This window comes from Scatophagus argus, chromosome 16 (genome assembly GCF_020382885.2).
Source record: "Scatophagus argus isolate fScaArg1 chromosome 16, fScaArg1.pri, whole genome shotgun sequence".
In the NCBI taxonomy this organism is placed as follows: domain Eukaryota; kingdom Metazoa; phylum Chordata; class Actinopteri; family Scatophagidae; genus Scatophagus; species Scatophagus argus.
In genome coordinates, this window is record NC_058508.1 from 9,192,160 (window position 1) to 9,210,673 (window position 18,514).

At 43.3% G+C, this 18,514-nt stretch overlaps 1 protein-coding gene across 1 annotated transcript; it reads right to left on the reverse strand.

Annotated features, from left to right (window-relative positions):
• Positions 1–1,527: 1,527 nt before the first annotated feature.
• LOC124073925 (sphingosine kinase 1) lies at positions 1,528–18,416 on the reverse strand. Its single transcript, XM_046416496.1, has 5 exons — positions 17,715–18,416; positions 11,266–11,415; positions 8,835–8,929; positions 7,524–7,639; positions 1,528–6,417 (listed from the first exon to the last, which is right to left on the reverse strand). The coding sequence occupies exons 1-5, from the start codon at positions 18,139–18,141 to the stop codon at positions 5,508–5,510; spliced, it is 1,698 nt and encodes a 565-aa protein (XP_046272452.1). The 5' UTR covers positions 18,142–18,416; the 3' UTR covers positions 1,528–5,507.
• Between the last annotated feature and the right edge of the window lie 98 nt (positions 18,417–18,514).

An 18,514-nucleotide genomic window follows, 5' to 3' on the forward strand; every position in this document is an offset into this window, starting at 1 on the left:
TATACATATTTAAGAGTGTGTATGTAAAAATATATATACTGCCAATAAAAGCTGATTCTTCATTCTTCTTGTGCATTCTTCTTCTTCATTCTTCTTACGTGCTCTTAAGCTACAGTCCTGCTTAGGTTAGAAAGGTCCATTCTTCTTGAAACTGGAGGTGTTAATTCAACTTTATGCTCAGTTTGATGGATGTAGATTTAACAGCACCACAAGCCTACAATGCAATGTCAGGAAGTATGAGAGGAGCACATGCTATGGAAACTGTTGAGGAAACTCAAGGTGCCAGTCAAGATGATGGTTCAGTTCTACAAGGTCACCTCCTCCATCACTGTGTGGTACGCTGGGGCCACTGTCAGGGACAAGCACAGACTGCAGCGTGCTGTGCGCTCTGCTGAGAAGGTGATCGGCTGCAGCCTTCCATCTCTCCGAGACCTGTACACCTCCAGGACTCTGAGGCGTGCAGGTCGGATCACAGCTGACCCTTCTCACCCTGGACATGGACTCTTTGAGAAACTCCCTTCAGGCAGGAGGTTACGGTCCAAAACCTCACGCCACAGGAACAGCTTCCTCCCCTCTGCTGTTGGTCTGTTGAACACCAGCTGATTAAAATATCTGCACTTTAGCTACTTCAGTACAGACACTGATCTATGCTCATGTCATGATCCACCTGCTGACCATTTGCACTGTTTACCTCACCTACTTGCACTACTTCCACTCTGTACTACCTCACTTTTGTACTACCTCCAGAACCATATTTATTTTACTTATCTTATTTTGTGTTGTTTTACCTTATTCTATTTTGTTTAATTCTATTATTGTATGTTGCTCGTTCTTACAGGAGTGATTTCAGACACAACCTCTGTCTCCCTCTGGTGGAGGAAGGGGTGGCGTAGGCTGTGAACACATGCAACCTGCTGTATTTAGAGACCTCTGTATCCAGGATGCTCTCCCTGCTTAACTGCAGCTACATGATCACACCTGTGCAGCCCACCAGCGCTCCCATAGCCTTCAATTACTTATTTACCTAATCAGGAGTTAAGGTGTTTTGTTACTGCCCCACTGACATTATCAGCTGTCTAATGCTTTGATTTTTAATGTAAATGACTGACATTTTATGTTGTGTTGCAGCTGTGGTTTGTATGAATATTTAGTTCGATTGGAATAAAAGAAATGTCAAAATTGTGTGTCTCTTATAGGTTTGTATTTTAATGTCTCAGCTGTGGTTATCATCCACAGTACTATTGAGTGTGTTATGATATCTTTATATCATTTTAAGTATACATATGCACCCAGTCATTAAGCATTTTCCCCTAAAAAGATTTTTTCGGTATAGTAGTACCATCTGAATTTTTGTTTCTGTAAACTGTAGACATGCTGTTCCTTTGCTGTTTTATTATGCAGATGTTACAGTCTGATACCAAAGTATGCGTCTCTTCCAAAATAATAAAAACCCATCTTGAAACATTTATGAGATATATTCTCCTCATCTGCACTCACATATCCCTCATGGGGAAGAGCACAGAGTGATTTCCATTCACCTTCCAGTTACATATAGCATAACATTTTGAGACAAACGGTGCTCAGGTCTGACACTCAGTGGTGGTCTTGAATTTCTTTTCCACTGATTCTTATGTGTCTGTTTAGTTATGAATCTCTTGGCCTTAACAATTAACAATAAATCAGATCAAATCGTCTCATTTACTGATTAAATGAACCAGTCACAGAAAAGCAGGGATTGGTCTGTATGAATGTTTATTGGTATTTTAAAAAGTCTATAAACAGAGAATTACAAGAAAATATAAGATGATGGATACCTGTTTGTCAACAGCCAGTTAAATGATTGTAATAACAACCTTATATGGAAGTTAAAACTTAGAACTCAGTCAACCCCTCTTCTAGAAAGCTTCACAGATCATATGGACTCATGCCTAACATAGAGAATCAGTGTATACTCTGTGTTTGTATTGTGTGTAGTGTGGTAAAGAATGTGGTAAAATGGCAAAGAATTTTTATTTCCATGCACCACCTATCTGCTGTCTTGGGTAATGCTAAGGCACTATCTGGAGAAACTTTTTTTTTTCTATTTGCACTTACTTCAAAGTGAAAAGCTGCAAATACGTGGCACGCAGTTTACAAAACGGTTATTTTTCAGACTAACAGGGATAACACATTCAGCCATACCACGTGGAACCTCTGATCTTCCGCACTAAAAGACATCTTAAATTACCACATTAAACAACAAAACAATGACTAAAACATTCATCACCGATCTGCAAATCATGTCTTTTTTTCCAAGCTTTTGAGAAGTGTATAGACAAATATTAACATTTGTGCTTTAAAAAACTGTTGTTACATTGAGAAAGTCACTGGAATAAACACTTAACAGTATAGTATCATAAGTTAACAGTAGTGCAACAACACCCTACACCAAGATCTTGACATTGATTATTATTTGCATCTGTGCTTCTATGCCAGTATCAAATACATTTCTCTGATGATAAATTACAATAAGCTGGATGTTGACTTTCATTAGATGAGATAGGCCTTTATTAAGGCCCTAATGAAGGTTTGCATGAGGAACAAACTGTCTCCTGTAGCTGAGTTTTATGTTGTAAGACTACCGTAATCCTTTCATGACTGTAAATACTAGAAGCAAGTGGCAGCCTAGAGATACTGCATTGCATGATACAAAGATAAATGATTTAATTTTTCCTACATTTCATTCAATGAGAAATACTGTATATGAGAGGGTCCAGCAGAGGGACCCCTCACTCCAAATATCTGCAGCCTTGACAAGGTATTTGCATAGCTTATGTCTACCCCTATGAGATGTACTTTATACATTTAGTAATGAACATTGCATGTGGACAGCTGCAATTTCATGACTGCAGCCTGATGAACATGATAATGCATTCAAAGCACCTGGATAGCTTCACTGAGGATACAGTAATTGTAGAAGATACAGTATGTTGTACACAATGTGTAGCTCTGACTATCATACAGTATATGTAATGTGTAAATATGTAAAATCAAGTTATAGGCAAAAACAACAAAAAAAAATTCGGCACTGCTGTGAAGATGGAAGCGGTCAGCTTCAAGTATATTATAGGGACTGTACAAAAATTATTTGCAGCGGGCAGAAAAGGGGAGTGTATGTAGTTTTTCTTTAACTAAAAAATGAATCCCACTTAATTTCTCATGCCTGTCTTATATGTCATTCTATTTTTCTTTTGTGAGCTTTACAATAAGAATAATAATAGTATTTATAAATAAAAACAGTAACATGGCACGCCACCAGTGATAATGGTGTATTTTACCATATGTGCAGGGAGAAGAGCTTGTCTTTGCATCTGCTCTGTATTTTCTACAACACAATCAATAGCTAATAGGGATAATATGTCAGTTTTGAAAAGCAGATTGACGTGGATCTTTATGTATTACTATTAGCGAGTAACTTTTGACATGGCATCTTTTTTTAACTAGTCCACTGCAGCTCCCACCTTCCACATCAGGAGCAGTTATCTTTGCTCTTAGCCAAGGGGAGCATCCAAATTTTAATAACACTGTCCAGAGCCTTGTTTTTTTTTGTATAAAATGACTCATAAGGTTCTGCACTCCCCCACACACCAATAATTTTCAAACATCCCCTAAAGTGACCTTACTTATGTTTGCAATGTGTCAAGATATTTTCATATTTACGCTTCTTTCAGTGGTACTCAAGATGACAGCGATGTATTCATCAAAACCCTGAAAAGCTTATAATTAGCCTTTCTTTGTTACCAATTAGCCAGTCAACATTCTAGTTTTCACTTTCAGCATATACTGTGATTTTGTTTTTATCAAATGCATCAGCATTCATACAGTGTGATCTCCTTTACCCTGTTGACATTCTGCTTTATATATAGATGATAAAATTGAAGAATTTGATTTATTTTTAAGGTCAGGAAAGACAGCTCACTCTCGAAGTGATGATATTCACTTGCAGCTTACCTGTGTGTGTAACAGCTCTAGTGCGGTCATCGTGACCTGAAATAAACAGGTATAAATGAGAAAGAGTGCGTGTGAGAGAGTGTGGAGGGCACTGATTATAATGCTAACATTTGCACTCTCCCCTGCTCCGGTGCACTAATGCTCATCACCGCAGCATCAGCAAACCAGCAAAAAAAGGCCACACAGCCGGAGCGTATCGCTTGACTCCATGCGACTCACATGCCTCTCAATATGTAACACTGACTGATCCAGTGTAAAACCCTGTTCTCTCCACTTTAGTGAGCTGCAGCCAGTCTAAGAAGTGCTGAATCTCACTTAAAAGCGTTTGAATGTTGATTGCAAAAGCCCGCTCCAACTTTTCTTTGCATGCTTTAGAAGACGTAAAGCTTAACAATAAGGACACATTAGGTGCTGATGGCTCATTAACCAAAGGAGGGAGAGAGAGTTCAATCTGAAAGATGGCAAGAGGAGAGAGGATCATATGCACAGTAGCAGACCATGCCCCTCCCCCTCACTAAGTGCTGCAGAGATGCAAGGGAACATGTGTGTATGAGTGTATGTGCATAGGAGGAGGGGGGATGGGGGAAAAGCAAGTGAGAGTGTGTGTTTATGTGTGAGTGGAGGCGGTCTAAAGTCTGATGACGGCTGCAGAGAAAGCAGGGTAAGACAACGGACAGGACAGGAAATGGATCGACCAGCGGTGGAGGTATAAACTCAGCTCGGCCAGGATTCTCTATGCTCCACCATCACTTCATGCATCAGCTGGAGGAAGTATTCACACACACACACACACAAAGGAGAACAGGAGGTTAAAATCACTGACCGCTAATGGTCACATCTGGTAATGTTCAAGTTTTTATATGTAAGCTATACAAAGATTAAAGATTTTCAACATCAAATCCCTGGAGGATTTATATCTTCTCAGTAAGAAAACTCCTCTTTGCCAAGCTGAGGGGGAGGTGATGCCGTCAGAGCACTTGTCCAGGAGGGAGATTGCTGGCCCAGTGTAGTACAGTAGGACAAGGGGCGTGGTTTGTCCACAAGCCTCCCAGGACCAAAAAAATGTGCTTCTCTTCACATGTGTCATGCTTATGAGGTCAGACAGCAGAGTGCACAATGCACTCCTCAGCCACTACAATGCAGCTGCTGTGTGCCAAAGCTCCTCGTGTACAATCTCACACATACACACACACATACATAAAGATTTATCTTGCGTGCGTGTGCACACACACACACACACACACAATCCCCCCCATCTCTCTAAGCTGGGACCAGCCAGCAGCAAGAACAAACCATCCATGGCTTTGACCCTGAATCAAACATTGAGAGAAGAGAGAGGGTATTGGGGGGGGGGGGGTCCATAAAAATAAGATAAGTTGTTTCTGTAGAAAAATAGAGGAATTTCCAGAGTCTGATAAAACGTCTTTGGCACTTCTGAAAACACAGCATACATAAAGAAATTATAAATAGCCAAACTAGAAAGCTCTACAGCCAGAAAAAAATAAGATAATCCAAGTTCATCCACATATGAGTCTGGCCAGTCCTGGGTGGATTTGAGCCTGAACAGGCCCATACTCCACCATCTCCCCATCCACAGTGATCATGCCTTGTGGAGAGATGGGCTCCAGCCGCAGGGCCTTCACCTTCTCATACACCAGGTGGGGGCAGCCGCATGCCAAGTGGGCGCCCTTCTCCATGGCAAGGAAGAGGCGCAGAAGTGCAGGACGGGAGATACCTGCTGTCACATAGAACAGATGAATCATGCCATCATCTGCCACTGCACCAGGGACTGTCCACAGGTCCTCAGCCAGGTGGGACTGGTAAATAGCTAACACAAGGACAAAGTCCTCTTCCTTGACCACTGTCCAGCTCTCTGGGACTGGCTGGTCTAAGCCTGGAAGCAGAGAGTCCACCAGTGCTCTGGTCTTGCCATCAATCTGGCTCTCAGGTCGCTTTGTGGTGATGGCATTGTTAGAGGAGTTGGTGATGGTGTTGTAGTTGGACTTTGTGGTGTTGTGATTGTGGCGAGAGTTCTGATTTGGAGAGGTGTTGGGGATGAGCTGACAGGGAAGCGAGGAGCAGAGTGAAGGGTGTTGAGGAGTGGAGGGAGGGTTGTTAGCCATGATGCTTCCTTTTGGAAGTCTTGGCACCTCCTTCACAGGCAGATATGATAACCTGCCCTGATAGACTCTGAGGGAGGCCAGACGCACCAGAGTGCCCATCAGGAATCGGATTGCTCCAACATGACGGTACTTCTCACTCTCAATGTCGACATCAGCCACAAAGCCCCAGGCCAGGGAGAGGAAAGAGAAGAGGCGCTGCCGAGAGGCCAGGTGGATGGACACCAGGTCCAGTGGACCAACCAGACCTTTGCACAGCATGAAACCACAGCTCAGTAGCAGCTCCTCGTTCCACGCTGGAGGTGACCTGAGAGATGATTATACACATTAGGAGTCAGAGGCGATCATAGCACAACACAACACATGTAATGTACGTCCTAAAACTAGATAAAAACCAATTAAACTAATGATACAAAATCTCTACAGTCATTCATTTATCAAGTCACATTAAAACCCACAAATCTCTGATGGGAAAAGCATGGAAATTCATTTCAATCAAGGGGATGACTAAAGTACTAAACAAGCAAAAATGAAAGGCGATCATGGAGAAAGACAATGCCCGTAAATACACAATGAATGGTTAAAGCAGATCCAAACTAGTGTGGGTCAATGTGTCCTGTCTTTAATACATATTGAGTCATCTGTGGTGCTGCCTCTTCACTCTTTTTAAAAAGACCAGCAAAGCTACTTTGAAATTTGAGGATCCTTCCTTGACTTCATAATCTACTGACTGATTAAGAGACCCGAAAAACATTTGGTTGAAGTTATCACCACTCAAGGTGGTCAAACGAAGTACCAAATGAAAAGGACAACATACTTTTCCCAACAAAGACAATTAAATTAATTTTGGATAGCGTTGCTCAATAAAAATGAAAATTTTGTGTTACTTGCTTAACTGGGTCCCTGATGATATTTATGCAGAGACACAGAAAACTTTAGAGGGTTTGCAAACTTTCAGGAGGGCTCTAGGACTCAAGACCACAGTATTCCTAAAATCCTGGCTACAGCCCTGTCCACAACTGCAGCTTGTAGGTGGGAGAGCACTTATATTGTTTTAATATGATGTTGTGCCCAAAGCAAACCAGCAGATGGGGATGATACCGTGGGCATGCGCTGGGTCAACTGGTTCCACAGCTGCACTCTGGACTATAATCACTCAAAATGCGCAAGTTACTAAACCCATTACATCACTCCTTTGAGAGTTATCTGCAGCCTGAAATGACCTCTGCTGCAAAATGAAGCAGTTCCAGTCTCCTCTGTCTCTCCTCCCTCCTGAGGGATGATGTGCCCAGTCAGCTTTTGGCATAATTACACAGAGAGGAGATAAATCGTTCTTTTTTTAGGCTTGAGGAAGGTTCTTCCTTTGTACCATTGGTCCATGCATTTAAATGACTCATTAATGGGCTGACTCACTGTGAGTAGTGGTGGACAGAGGCAGCCAGGGCATTGCCTGAGCCACCTGGGAGAATACCCAGAGGGGTTTGGATGGCCTCTTGCCAGTCCTCTCGCTCCATCAGACCATTTATCACCTGAGTGAACAAGAATAAATACAATAAAAGAATCTGATCGGGGTGCCAAATAAAAAGCAATGTTTGTGTATGACCAAAAGTTTGGATAAAATGTGTTTTTTTTTGTGTGTGTTAGAAGCAGCTGCTTTATATATACTATATATATATATCAGAAAAAACATCCACACAATGATCTAGGCATTTTTAAAATATCTAATATGTACACTGAATTATATGTTCGACTCAAGGTTCTTGTATGTTGATATACTTGAAATTCCTTGTATGTGTACATAACTGACCAATAAAACTAATTCTGGTCATTTAAAAAGCATCATAAAAGACCAGACTATTAATCAATGACTGAAGATATTTTAGGTGCTTGGCACACATGAACTGGAGTCTTTTGTCATGTCTGAGAACAAATTAATTTTTTACAAAGTACTAACAATAGAAACAGGGTGAGACATTTTAAATCATTTCAGTCTGCGCTTGGTTAATTTATGGAAGATTTAAAGTGCCCAAATAAAAGCAAATAAAAAGCTCATAACATCATTTTATCTTCAATGTCATCATGTTATTGTCATACTTTAATAATAATAAACAATTATTAAATGACTAGTAAGTTTATTTGCTATGGTTAAATGAAGTGCTATAGTCCTGCCAGATGCAAAGCATTGTCATTAGTTTTTATGAGGAAGTGCAAGGCAGCTTTTTGTTTTTAAGGGGGAGATGCATCATCTAGACAAAATGGAAAAAAAAAACCCATCACAGCTTGGAGAAGGGGTTTATAATTGCTTGAAAAGGTGGTGGCAGCCATGACAGACAGCCTTTAAAATAAAGTCACTGTCCTGTGGGCAACTTCTACTGAACCATCCATTTTCTATACCACTTATCTGTAAGGGGCTGGAGCCTATCCCAGCTGACTACGGGCGAGGGACTGGGTTCACACACAAAGACAGACAACCACACACACACTGACATTTAGGGGCAATATAGAGTAGCCAATTAACCTAATGTACATGTTTTTGGGATTGTGGGATGAAGCCGGAGTACCCGGAGTAACCCACACAGGCACAGCGAGAACATGCAAAATCCACATGGAAGGGCCCAGACCGGGATTCGAACCTGGAACCTTCTTGCTGCGAGGCGACATTGCCGCCCATATTGACTATCATATTGCTATGAAACCACAATAGAATGTGTTAAGTCAAAGCACCTCAAACAGTAGACCATCTCCAGACATAATAACCAGGGCATCCCACTGTGACAAGTCAGCCTTCTTCACCAGCTCCCGTGCGTGGTTCTGGTGCTCTGAAAGACAAACAAGTGTAAAAAAAAAAAAAAAAAAAAAAAAGAGAGAGATAAAACAACAAAACTTTAACTAACTGGCAAAATAAAACAGGGACAAGGGCAGAGAAAGAGACACGCTGCCTTCATTGCCAGCCTCTGGGGTAGGATCAGGGAGATTAGGCAGAAAAGAGATTCAATTTCTCCCATCACATTAGCCAATCCAGTGGCTACTCAACAGCTCCAAGGCAGCTTAGCTGCCCAGCAAACATCTGTGACTGACAAATATCTGCATGTTTGTCTGTGCATTCAGTGGATGCATGTGAGTGTTCAGTGTGCATGTGCATGCATGTGGATGCGTATTCTAGTTGTGGGGACAAAAATCTGTCTACACAGTCACATTGTGAGGACCCGCCTTACTTATGGGGTCGAAATGCAAGTACCCCACAACGTAAATCATTAGATATTAGAGTGAAGACTTGCTTTAAGGTTAGGTTGAGGTTAGGGTTAGGTTAAGGTAAGTTAGGATTAGACAAGTAATGTTTATTGTTATGGTCGGTTGGTGGTTAAGACTCCAGGAAATGAATGTAAGTCTATGTAATGTCCCCCTAAAGAGATGGACTGTGTTTGTGTGTGTGTGTGTGTGTGTATGTGTGTGTGTGTGTATGCATGTAAGTGTTGGTTAATGCACTGAGCTGTTTGTTCAGCCTAGTTTTATTGGTAGCATCCTTGAGTGGGTCCCTCTGCAGGGGGTCTCTCTGGGCCCATCTTACCGGCATTAAAGTCTACAGTCCTACCAGCAAAAACTCCCCAGTGTAGTGGTGTGTGTGTGTGAGAGAGAGAGAGAGAGAGAGAGAGAGTGTAAGTAACAGCTTTAGACAGAGAGAGAGAGAGAGACAGCAAAGAAGTTAGAAAGTATTGATGCGCTGCCATCATGAAGGAAATATTTTTCCAGCTTCAAGTATTGATTGAGGACAGAACCAAAATAAAAATCCTCTCTTTTCCTCTCACTTGACTCTACCTGTGCCCTCACACCCTCCTGGGCCTCTCTCTTCCTCTCCTGACAGCACGCCCTACATTACTGCCGTTTGTTTGCTATGTGCTGGAGAGGCTGGAGGCAGGGATGCAGTGCCGTGTTGACAGACAGAGGCAGAGGAAGTAACTGTACTGCACAGCTGACTCAGCACTTCAAACCTGTCGGGGCTACAGCTGATGCTTTGCTTCCCAGCCACTTCTTTATTCAGGAGGCCACTGCCAAACACACAACGTAAACCTGAAGATGGGGGCGGCTCACACTTTTCATAGAATCCAGCTGTCGATTGCTCCTTGAGCTGTACAGATTGTGTCTGATAATTACTCTCTGTTAAAGCAATACACAAATGCATGCTTGAAGTCTGGTGTTAATTCCAGTTGTTTCACTTTAGCTGCAGCTTTTTCCTCCTCATGTCACACTACCTTCCTCTGAGGTTAACTAGGGTAAAGATAAAGCTTGGTACACTGGATGCTTCATACAGTATGTAAAAGGTACATGCTGACACAAGAGGAGCCTTCATTGGAACTTGTCCTTCCTCGGGCAAAGGCTGTGTGATACATTCATCAGGGAGCAGTGTGCAGGGCAAATGGGTTGTGCCAGTTAACCCACCACCCCCCTTCCCGTTCTGCTCCGTTCCTCTTTGGCCTGGGTCAGCGTCAGTAAATACCGTACTTGGTCTTTTTTCATGACCATCCAGCTGCTGACCTTTCCTTTAAGCCCCAGGAGTCATACACATCAGCGCTCTTTCTCACACGGTTTCTCCTTCCTTTTTCGTTGTCTTTGCTGTCATACTCTTGTCTCACTTTAGGCTGCTTACCTGTCAAATGGCTGGTCCTGCCAAACAGGGGTGGCAGTTGGAGTGGAGGGTGAGTGAAGGTTAAAGCTAAAAGGCTAAATCATGCTCTGTGCATGTTTTTCCTCTCAGCATTAAAGCCTCTTACTGTTTTCCCAGCAGCTTGTTGGTATTCACATAGGGGTCATGTGGAGTTCAGAGCCTCTGATGACAGTAACTGACACATGACACCATTTAAGGTCACAAAAAGCCACCAGCACCTCACACAGAATGTGGAGCAGCTGGGGAGACTGAAACAAGTATTTAATGAGTGTCAGTGTACAAGTGTTTGAGGGCATGCCGATGTGTGTGCATGTGGTGAATTTGCAATTAGGTTTGCAAATGCATTATGACTGCTGAGAATACAATTGTTGCAGAAATAAAAACAGAGTTTGTTTACTCTGTGAAGGTTTAAGTCCCTCTTGGTGACCTTAAGAAGAGCACCAGCTAAACACAGGGACAATAAATGGTTGCATGTGTGTGATTGCAACTGACCTGTAATGACGAGTGTGTAGGGAACAGCGGCCTCAGTCAGCATGCCCTGTATGTGGCCGGTGAAGAGCTGGAGAGCCTGGCCACGACCACTGTGAGGGTTCACCAATATCATTACTCTGCAAGGCCGACGCACCTCCATATACATCACGCCTGAGACAGACAGAGAGAGGTAGACGTGAGCGCAGGCAAGCACAGAGATGAAGCAAAACAAGAGGAAGTCTTGACATGCGTGATCAAATATTTCAAAGAATGTATAAGGACATGCTTGTTCCTGAGGGCAAAGAAAGAGCATGGAACAGTGAAGGTCATAGGCTGTGACAGCATCCAGAGCTACAATGCTAAATGTTAATGTGACTTCCTTCAAGCAGAGAGAGTTAGCATACTGATTATTAATATCAGTTCTAACAACAATCCAATGTTGTTTATGTCTCTCAAGGGGACACAGAGTAATGGGATGACTGCACTTTCACTGCACGGGCATTCAGCATCTTGCTCAAGGGCACTTTTGCAGATCGGGCACTTTTGCTCTACTTGTTCAACTGCGTTCACAAAGATTAAAATTTAAATAGTTGGATCTAAAACTAAAGAAAGCAAGAAAGTTAGGTGACAGCTAACTAACAGATGGAAGAAATCAAAGATGTGTTTCTATGTGTCTGTTAAGAGTTTGACATTTTGGGAAATAATTTGAGTCTTGCAGGGTGTAAGAAGAAGATCTGTATCACTGTCTTGTTAAATCGCAGACTTTTTCTTAAGGGTAAAAGGGGAGAAAGTCGCAGTGATTGAAAAATGTGGCGTTAATATGTACAGATGATGTGATATGTCTGTAGCTCAAATGGTGGAGTAGTGGTTGGATAATTCCTGCCAGTGTAATTTAAGCGAATGAAGATCAAATGATCTCATTGCATCTATAGCTTTGACGTGACTTCTGCCTTAACGACTAACGAGTTATTTGTTCCACCTCATAAAGTTCTCATTCATTTTGAATCCATATCTATGTAGGTGGGTCAGTTTCATTGTAATATGGGCTGCAGCCTAACAGGTTGGAGTGACTGCAGACAGAAGCTTCCTCTAGAGGTGAATTCTTCAGCAGACGCCCTTGACTTTTAAAGCAGACGTAAACCACTAGAGACCATATCAAATGACCCAGACAGGATGTTCCAAGGTCCAAATCTTTGGGGTTGGCTGGGGACAGAAAATTATCACCATAATTATCTGGCTGCAGGTGAAATTACCAGATTACATTTTATTCATCACATAAATGAATCAAGTGAGATACGGTAATGCCAGATGATTTATTCTAACTCACTAATATCACCCGAGTGTTTTTCCTCTTGACAGTTTGGAGCCTCAATTTCCAGTTCTTGGACCTGTGATGCACTTCTGCTGTCGCTGCCACCCTTTACCTCATCTGGCCCATGATGATAGGACACGGCGGAGTTACCAAAATATCTCAGAGAAAGAGGTGCAAACCAGGAAGAGTGAAGAGGGAGTGCGAAAACACACAGGCACATGCCAAATCCGGCCTCCATTCAGCCACACAGGGTTACCATTGTTTCTGCACTTGTATCAAAGCACAATGTCGCTTTCAGACACAAAAGCTCCTCTCTACACTTCCAGAATATAGTGGAAACTGACAGTGAAAGAGCTTTGGGTTCAGGTTTCGAACTCAAGTGTGCTGAGCTGAATAGTTAATAAATCCACTGATAGCCTTGGAAAGGTCAAACCTAAACAAATGATCAGCAGCTTCCCCTTGACACTGGAATTCATGCTGCATAAAGCACTGATATGGTAGAGAAATGTTTTTTGATGGAGCAACCTTCAGCAGAGTGCATAGATCCAAACCTCTGAATCACTGCACTCATCACTATTTTTTTCAGTGATTCAAACATAATAATGAATGAGAAATGGCATTTTAGCCCGATTGTCACACCACAGCTGGCATGGTGGTGCAGTGGTTAGCACTGTCGCCTCACAGCAGGAGGGTCCCAGGTTCGAATCCCGGTCTGGGCCCTTCTGTGTGGAGTTTGCATGTTCTCCCTGTGCTCCCTTGTTCTCCCATGGGTTTTCTCCGGGTACTCCGGAACATGCACATTAGGTTAATTGGCTTCTCTACATTGCCCCTAGGTGTGAGTGTGTGTGTGGTTGTTTGTCTTTGTGTGTTAGCCCTGTGATTGACTGGCGACCAGTCCAGAGTGTACCCCGCCTCTCGCCCGTAGTTAGCTGGGACGGGCTCCAGCCCCCTGCGACCCTGACAGATAAGTGCTATAGAAAATGGATGTATGGATGTCATGCCACAGCTGCTCTACTCTGAGGGGTTGCACTCAAATCACTTGTCATGCAACGGTTGAGTTGATTTGAATATGTTAGAAAGTAGGATATCAGTTAGATTCCCACTTGCTCTGCACATGTAAATATGTAAAGTAAAAATGACATACAAAATTTCATTTGGAACATTATTCTCACAAAGTATAAATAGGGAGTCAAAATCTATCAAGAGATTATTAAGGATCATTCATTTTGAATGGGGCATGTTTGGCTTCTTTGATTTACTGTCATGACACTTTAAATTAAGTCAAAGAGCAAACATTTTTTCTTGAATATACACTGTCAAATTTGACATAAGGGCCTTAGCTTCAATCAGTGGTTCCCAAACTGTGGGTTTGGTGTTCTGCATCCTAATTGCACAATGAGGTACACCTGGCCTGGGAGGGAAGGGTTTAAAAAAGCACCTTTGCCAGCATCTGAAAAGGAGACTCCTGGAGTCTGGAATTTGTTACTGGTGTTGTGTTTGAACTTATTGCCCTTGGTAGTGTTAAATCAAAATCCTATTTGTTGTCTTTGCCTTAATGTTCATAAATCCCATGGATTTGGTCATTTTAAAGATGTCTTTTCTGTGGTTGTTCTGGGTCAGTGCTGAGAGTGCTGTTTTCCCCTTAAGGCCACCTAAGTGTGGGGCATAACACTGCCAGACAAAATGATGTGTATTTTTGCTTCTTTTTTTATTGGGTGGTTTTGGTGGTTTACATATTGCAATGTTTTGAGGGGTCGCAAGCCAAAAACATGTAACCGCTGCTGTTTAAAATCTTTTAAACTTTACAATCAAAACTCCTAAGATTAAGACTGCCCAATACCACATTCATTTGTAATCATTTTGCAATGCCCAAAAGTTCAATCTCTGAAAATAAATTTTTCTCATTTCCCTGGGTTATGTGTTTCTGTGTGTGTGTGTGTCTGTGTGGGAGAAAGGGAGACAGGAAGATAAATTCAGGGGGAATGAGGGTGTGTGTGTGAAATGTGTCTGTGATATGAAGTCAGATACCTGCAGGCAGTTCCTGCCCGTCACACCAGCAAGCAAACTTTCAGCTGCAGTGTGTGTATTTCACAGTTACAAGTGGGCAAACACACACACACAGGCAGCCAGGCGACAGGGCGGCAGGCTTGGTGTGATGGTGTGTCGGTGCTAACAAGCACCGAGTTGACAGACAACAGTGTTCATCATCAAGTATATCCTGATAGTTGCGAAATGCTAAATAAAGATGCAACACACCCTCAGTATCTCATAGGGCACAGCAGCACAGTTGGGATTTGTTAAACCATGATACCATTCAAACTCAAACAAACAAAACTCTTGGAGGAAGGAAACAAATATGTGGGTTTTTCCACTGAAAGCTGTCTTGTTCAGTAACTCTATATCCAGACTGGACTGACGTGTCTGCAAACAAGCTGCATTCCAAGGTTGGGTCAGTGTTTGCTGGAGAGGAGGGGAGGAGGTCCAAAGAGTATACACACAACTGAACTGAGCCCACTGAAGCATCACCAGGCCTGGGAGGGGGGGGGTGCTGACAGGCCATCACAGCCGTGTGTCACTGAACAGAGGACAAAGCCTCCCGAGGGACCGAGATGCTGGACGGGGTGAGAGGTCGTCTGGTGACGAATTTTAGCTCTCCTTCACAGAGGAGGCTGTGACAGCTTCAGCAGAGCCTCAGAGATCACACACTGACAGACACACACCTGACCCCGAGACAGCTGGGAAACAGTAGCTTTTGTAGGAGCTGAACACGCTGCAGGTCTTTTCTTCCCTTCCTTTTATTCTGCATACACCAACTTGTTACCCAGTCACACACACACACACACACACACACACACAGTGCAGGGCTCATCCTTAGGTTTGCTCTTGAATAACTTGTAGTACATTACACACGAATCAGACACGGTTATGGAAAAAAAATCAACATAATCCACAACACTGCAGCACAAATTGAATAAGAAGAATGTAAAAATCTACCGTGTATAAATGTTAAATCTGAAATCCTTCTCCTACAAGCTGTTTGAAAAATGGAAAGGATACAGCCATTAACAATAAAGGCAGCCACTGGTAGAGGAAGTCAAAGTGAGTAACCATCATGTCATTCCTTTGCATGCAACCTCACTGTGGCTCTTCTAAGTAATCACAATGCTGTAGCAAACCATTAGCGCATGCAGGACTGTATCATGTTGTATGCATTTCATTATTTACAGCTCATTCATTCCTGTGAAACTTCACTGAGAATGAAAACCCTCTAAAGCATATTGTAGAGTAAATTTTGTAGAGTTGCAGCTTCACTGTAAATTATACCGTCACATATTTAGTGCTTATCAATTGACACTTTGTTCAAAGTGTGCCAGAGGTGGTAGCCAGCTGACTAAATACCAATCTTGCTCCGCAGTTGCACTTTTAATCCAACCTTTCCATCTGCAATGCCAGATGAGATGACATGCAATTAACTTTGGGGGTAAATACACTATAAGGGATTAGAGAATCGCTATGACTTTCATACACCCTCTGCAACAAAGCGGTATTCTGCTGCATCTATTAACACAACATTACTCATTTAAATCACATAATATATTTTGTTAAATATTATTGGCTGGCCTGGATCTGGAATGTTAAAACAAGCTTATAAATTAATGATATGATCATATCATCGCTGAGATGCTGTGTTCAAAAGAAGTGGGGAAAAAAAAGGCTGAGATGTGAGACCATGTGAGGCTGTTAGATGGCTGCTGGTTCATTAGTGATTTGAAAACCTCCCATGCTGGAACTCTTTGATGAGAGGACAGTGATGGGTGTGGGGCAGCTGCCCAGTTACCTCTCAGGTTACTGCCTGCCTGACTGGCATTCAGGGCTGAAACTCAAACTCCTGCTGGCTGCAGACCAGAGGGAGGCTGGTTGGATGATCCTCATCACACGGTGCCCCTCTCCATCCCTCTGTGTTTGTAGTATACACCTGCAGGCTGCTACCAGGAGGGCAATCTCATTCCTTATCCTGCTACACCAACACCTGCCTCCATCCAGCACGGCAACCAACATTCCTAATTCGTCACTGTCAAGTCAAATATCCGCTTCCTCTTTGAGCTGCTCTGGCTGCCCAGGCGTGCATGCCTGCTTTATATTTTAAACCGTTAAATATTTCTATAGGAGGGAAAGGATATTACCAGACCTGACACAGCTGATTCAGAATTTGCACCAACCAAAATCATCCATTTGGGACCCAAACAGCTTTGTCTGTTCATCAACAAGTCTCACCACTTCCTCCCAGATGAGTGTGGGGGTAATTAGCTGCATAAACACTTTTCATGTGGCATTCTATTAATTACTGTTTCACTGTATACTGGGACGGAGCTAATGAGAGTGAAAGACAAAGGAACCTGAGGACAGTCTGCATTTTAAATGGAGCGAGACATGATGAGACCTAATTAAACGTAGCTGCTGTAAAGCAGCATGAAAAACAGGCTTTGTTCTGATGTGATTTTCCACCCATCAACAACAAGTCTCAGAGGGAATTCACTGAGCAGGAATAACAAAGCCTGAGCACCAGCTATACTCTCAGCCGACACAAGATCAGTGGAAGATCGAACTACTTACGTGATCAGTTTTGTGAGTTTATGTGTGTGTGTGTGTTTACAGCACGCTCCAGATTCAGAATCATCACTCTCTCATGCGGGCTGTATGAATGAGGTGGTTGTAATTGCTGCTGGAAGAAGCTGGATCACCTTTCACGGCAGGTAGAGCAGGTTACTGAGAGGAATGTGTGTGCACCCTCTCTGCCAAACCTGTTTGTGGCTGCAGGAAGCCGTGTTGTAGCTGGGGTATCATGTGGGGCTTTTGACAGTCACGTCAGCCTTCTTACAGGTTAGCTTACCCTACTCTCAGTCAACTCACTTCACAAGGGTTTTGTCATGGAGGCTACAAAGAAAAGTGAAATCCATGTTATGCCTGAGAATACCAGGTGCTACATGCTCTCAGTTGATTGTAGCTACACTTTATGGTAGGCTGTCTTATCAACTTCACATCAAAATGATATTTCACAGATTTCACCTTTTGTCATACACATGGCTGTAGTTGTTTGTTATATGAAGTTGCATGTTTGTCTTTCAAAGTTCAAACAGATGTTTCCTATAATTCTCACCGTCTCTCCGGGGCGCCTGCAGCACAGAGGCATCTCTGATGGCACCAGCCCACCTCTCAGCTTCCTGGAGGTTGGCGAGTGGGTCCTGGACCAAGGCGACCCGAAAACACTGCTCCACTCTCTGCCGGGCCACTCCGGCGCTCATCCAGCGCCTCTTGAACGGGTAGAAATAGGCGGTAAAGTAGGCGCCGACGTCCGCGCTGTCCGGCCCTCTGTACGCCCGACAGCCGACACAGTCGGTCAGGTTAAAAACCACCTTAGTCCGGCCGGGTGAAGAGGAGATCCTCTGGATGGTCAAGGCGCTCTCCGTCAGGCTCACCGAGTACCGGATCCTGTCGTTGAGCGTGTCGGTGAACTCCCCGTACAGCACGCTCACGACCCCGTTCCGCTGGCGGGATGAGTCCGGTTCAAAGGCGTCTTTCTCCATCCCGGACGGAGAGTGCGACGCGTCCCGCAGGCCGGTGTGCGGATGGCGGTGCGGTGGAGACTCTGATCCTATGAGCCTGCTGTGGGACCCTTTGAGTGCGATAACAGCAGGTTTCCTAGTTCGGAGTCTCTCCCTAGTGACTGAAAGGGGGAATGGCAGTGATGGAGCTGGAGGAGAGCGCAGCAACCCGTCCTCCGTCCAACCTGAAAACACTTTGTGTTCTTTCTGCAAACTGAGAGTGAAGCCAAATACTTACGGTAAAGTCTAAATTAGTTTGTCAATTTCACGCCTATACATGGAGCAATTTGAAATGATATAGGGAGAAATCCACCAAATATACCACAAATAACTGAACTATTCAGTCTGTTATCCT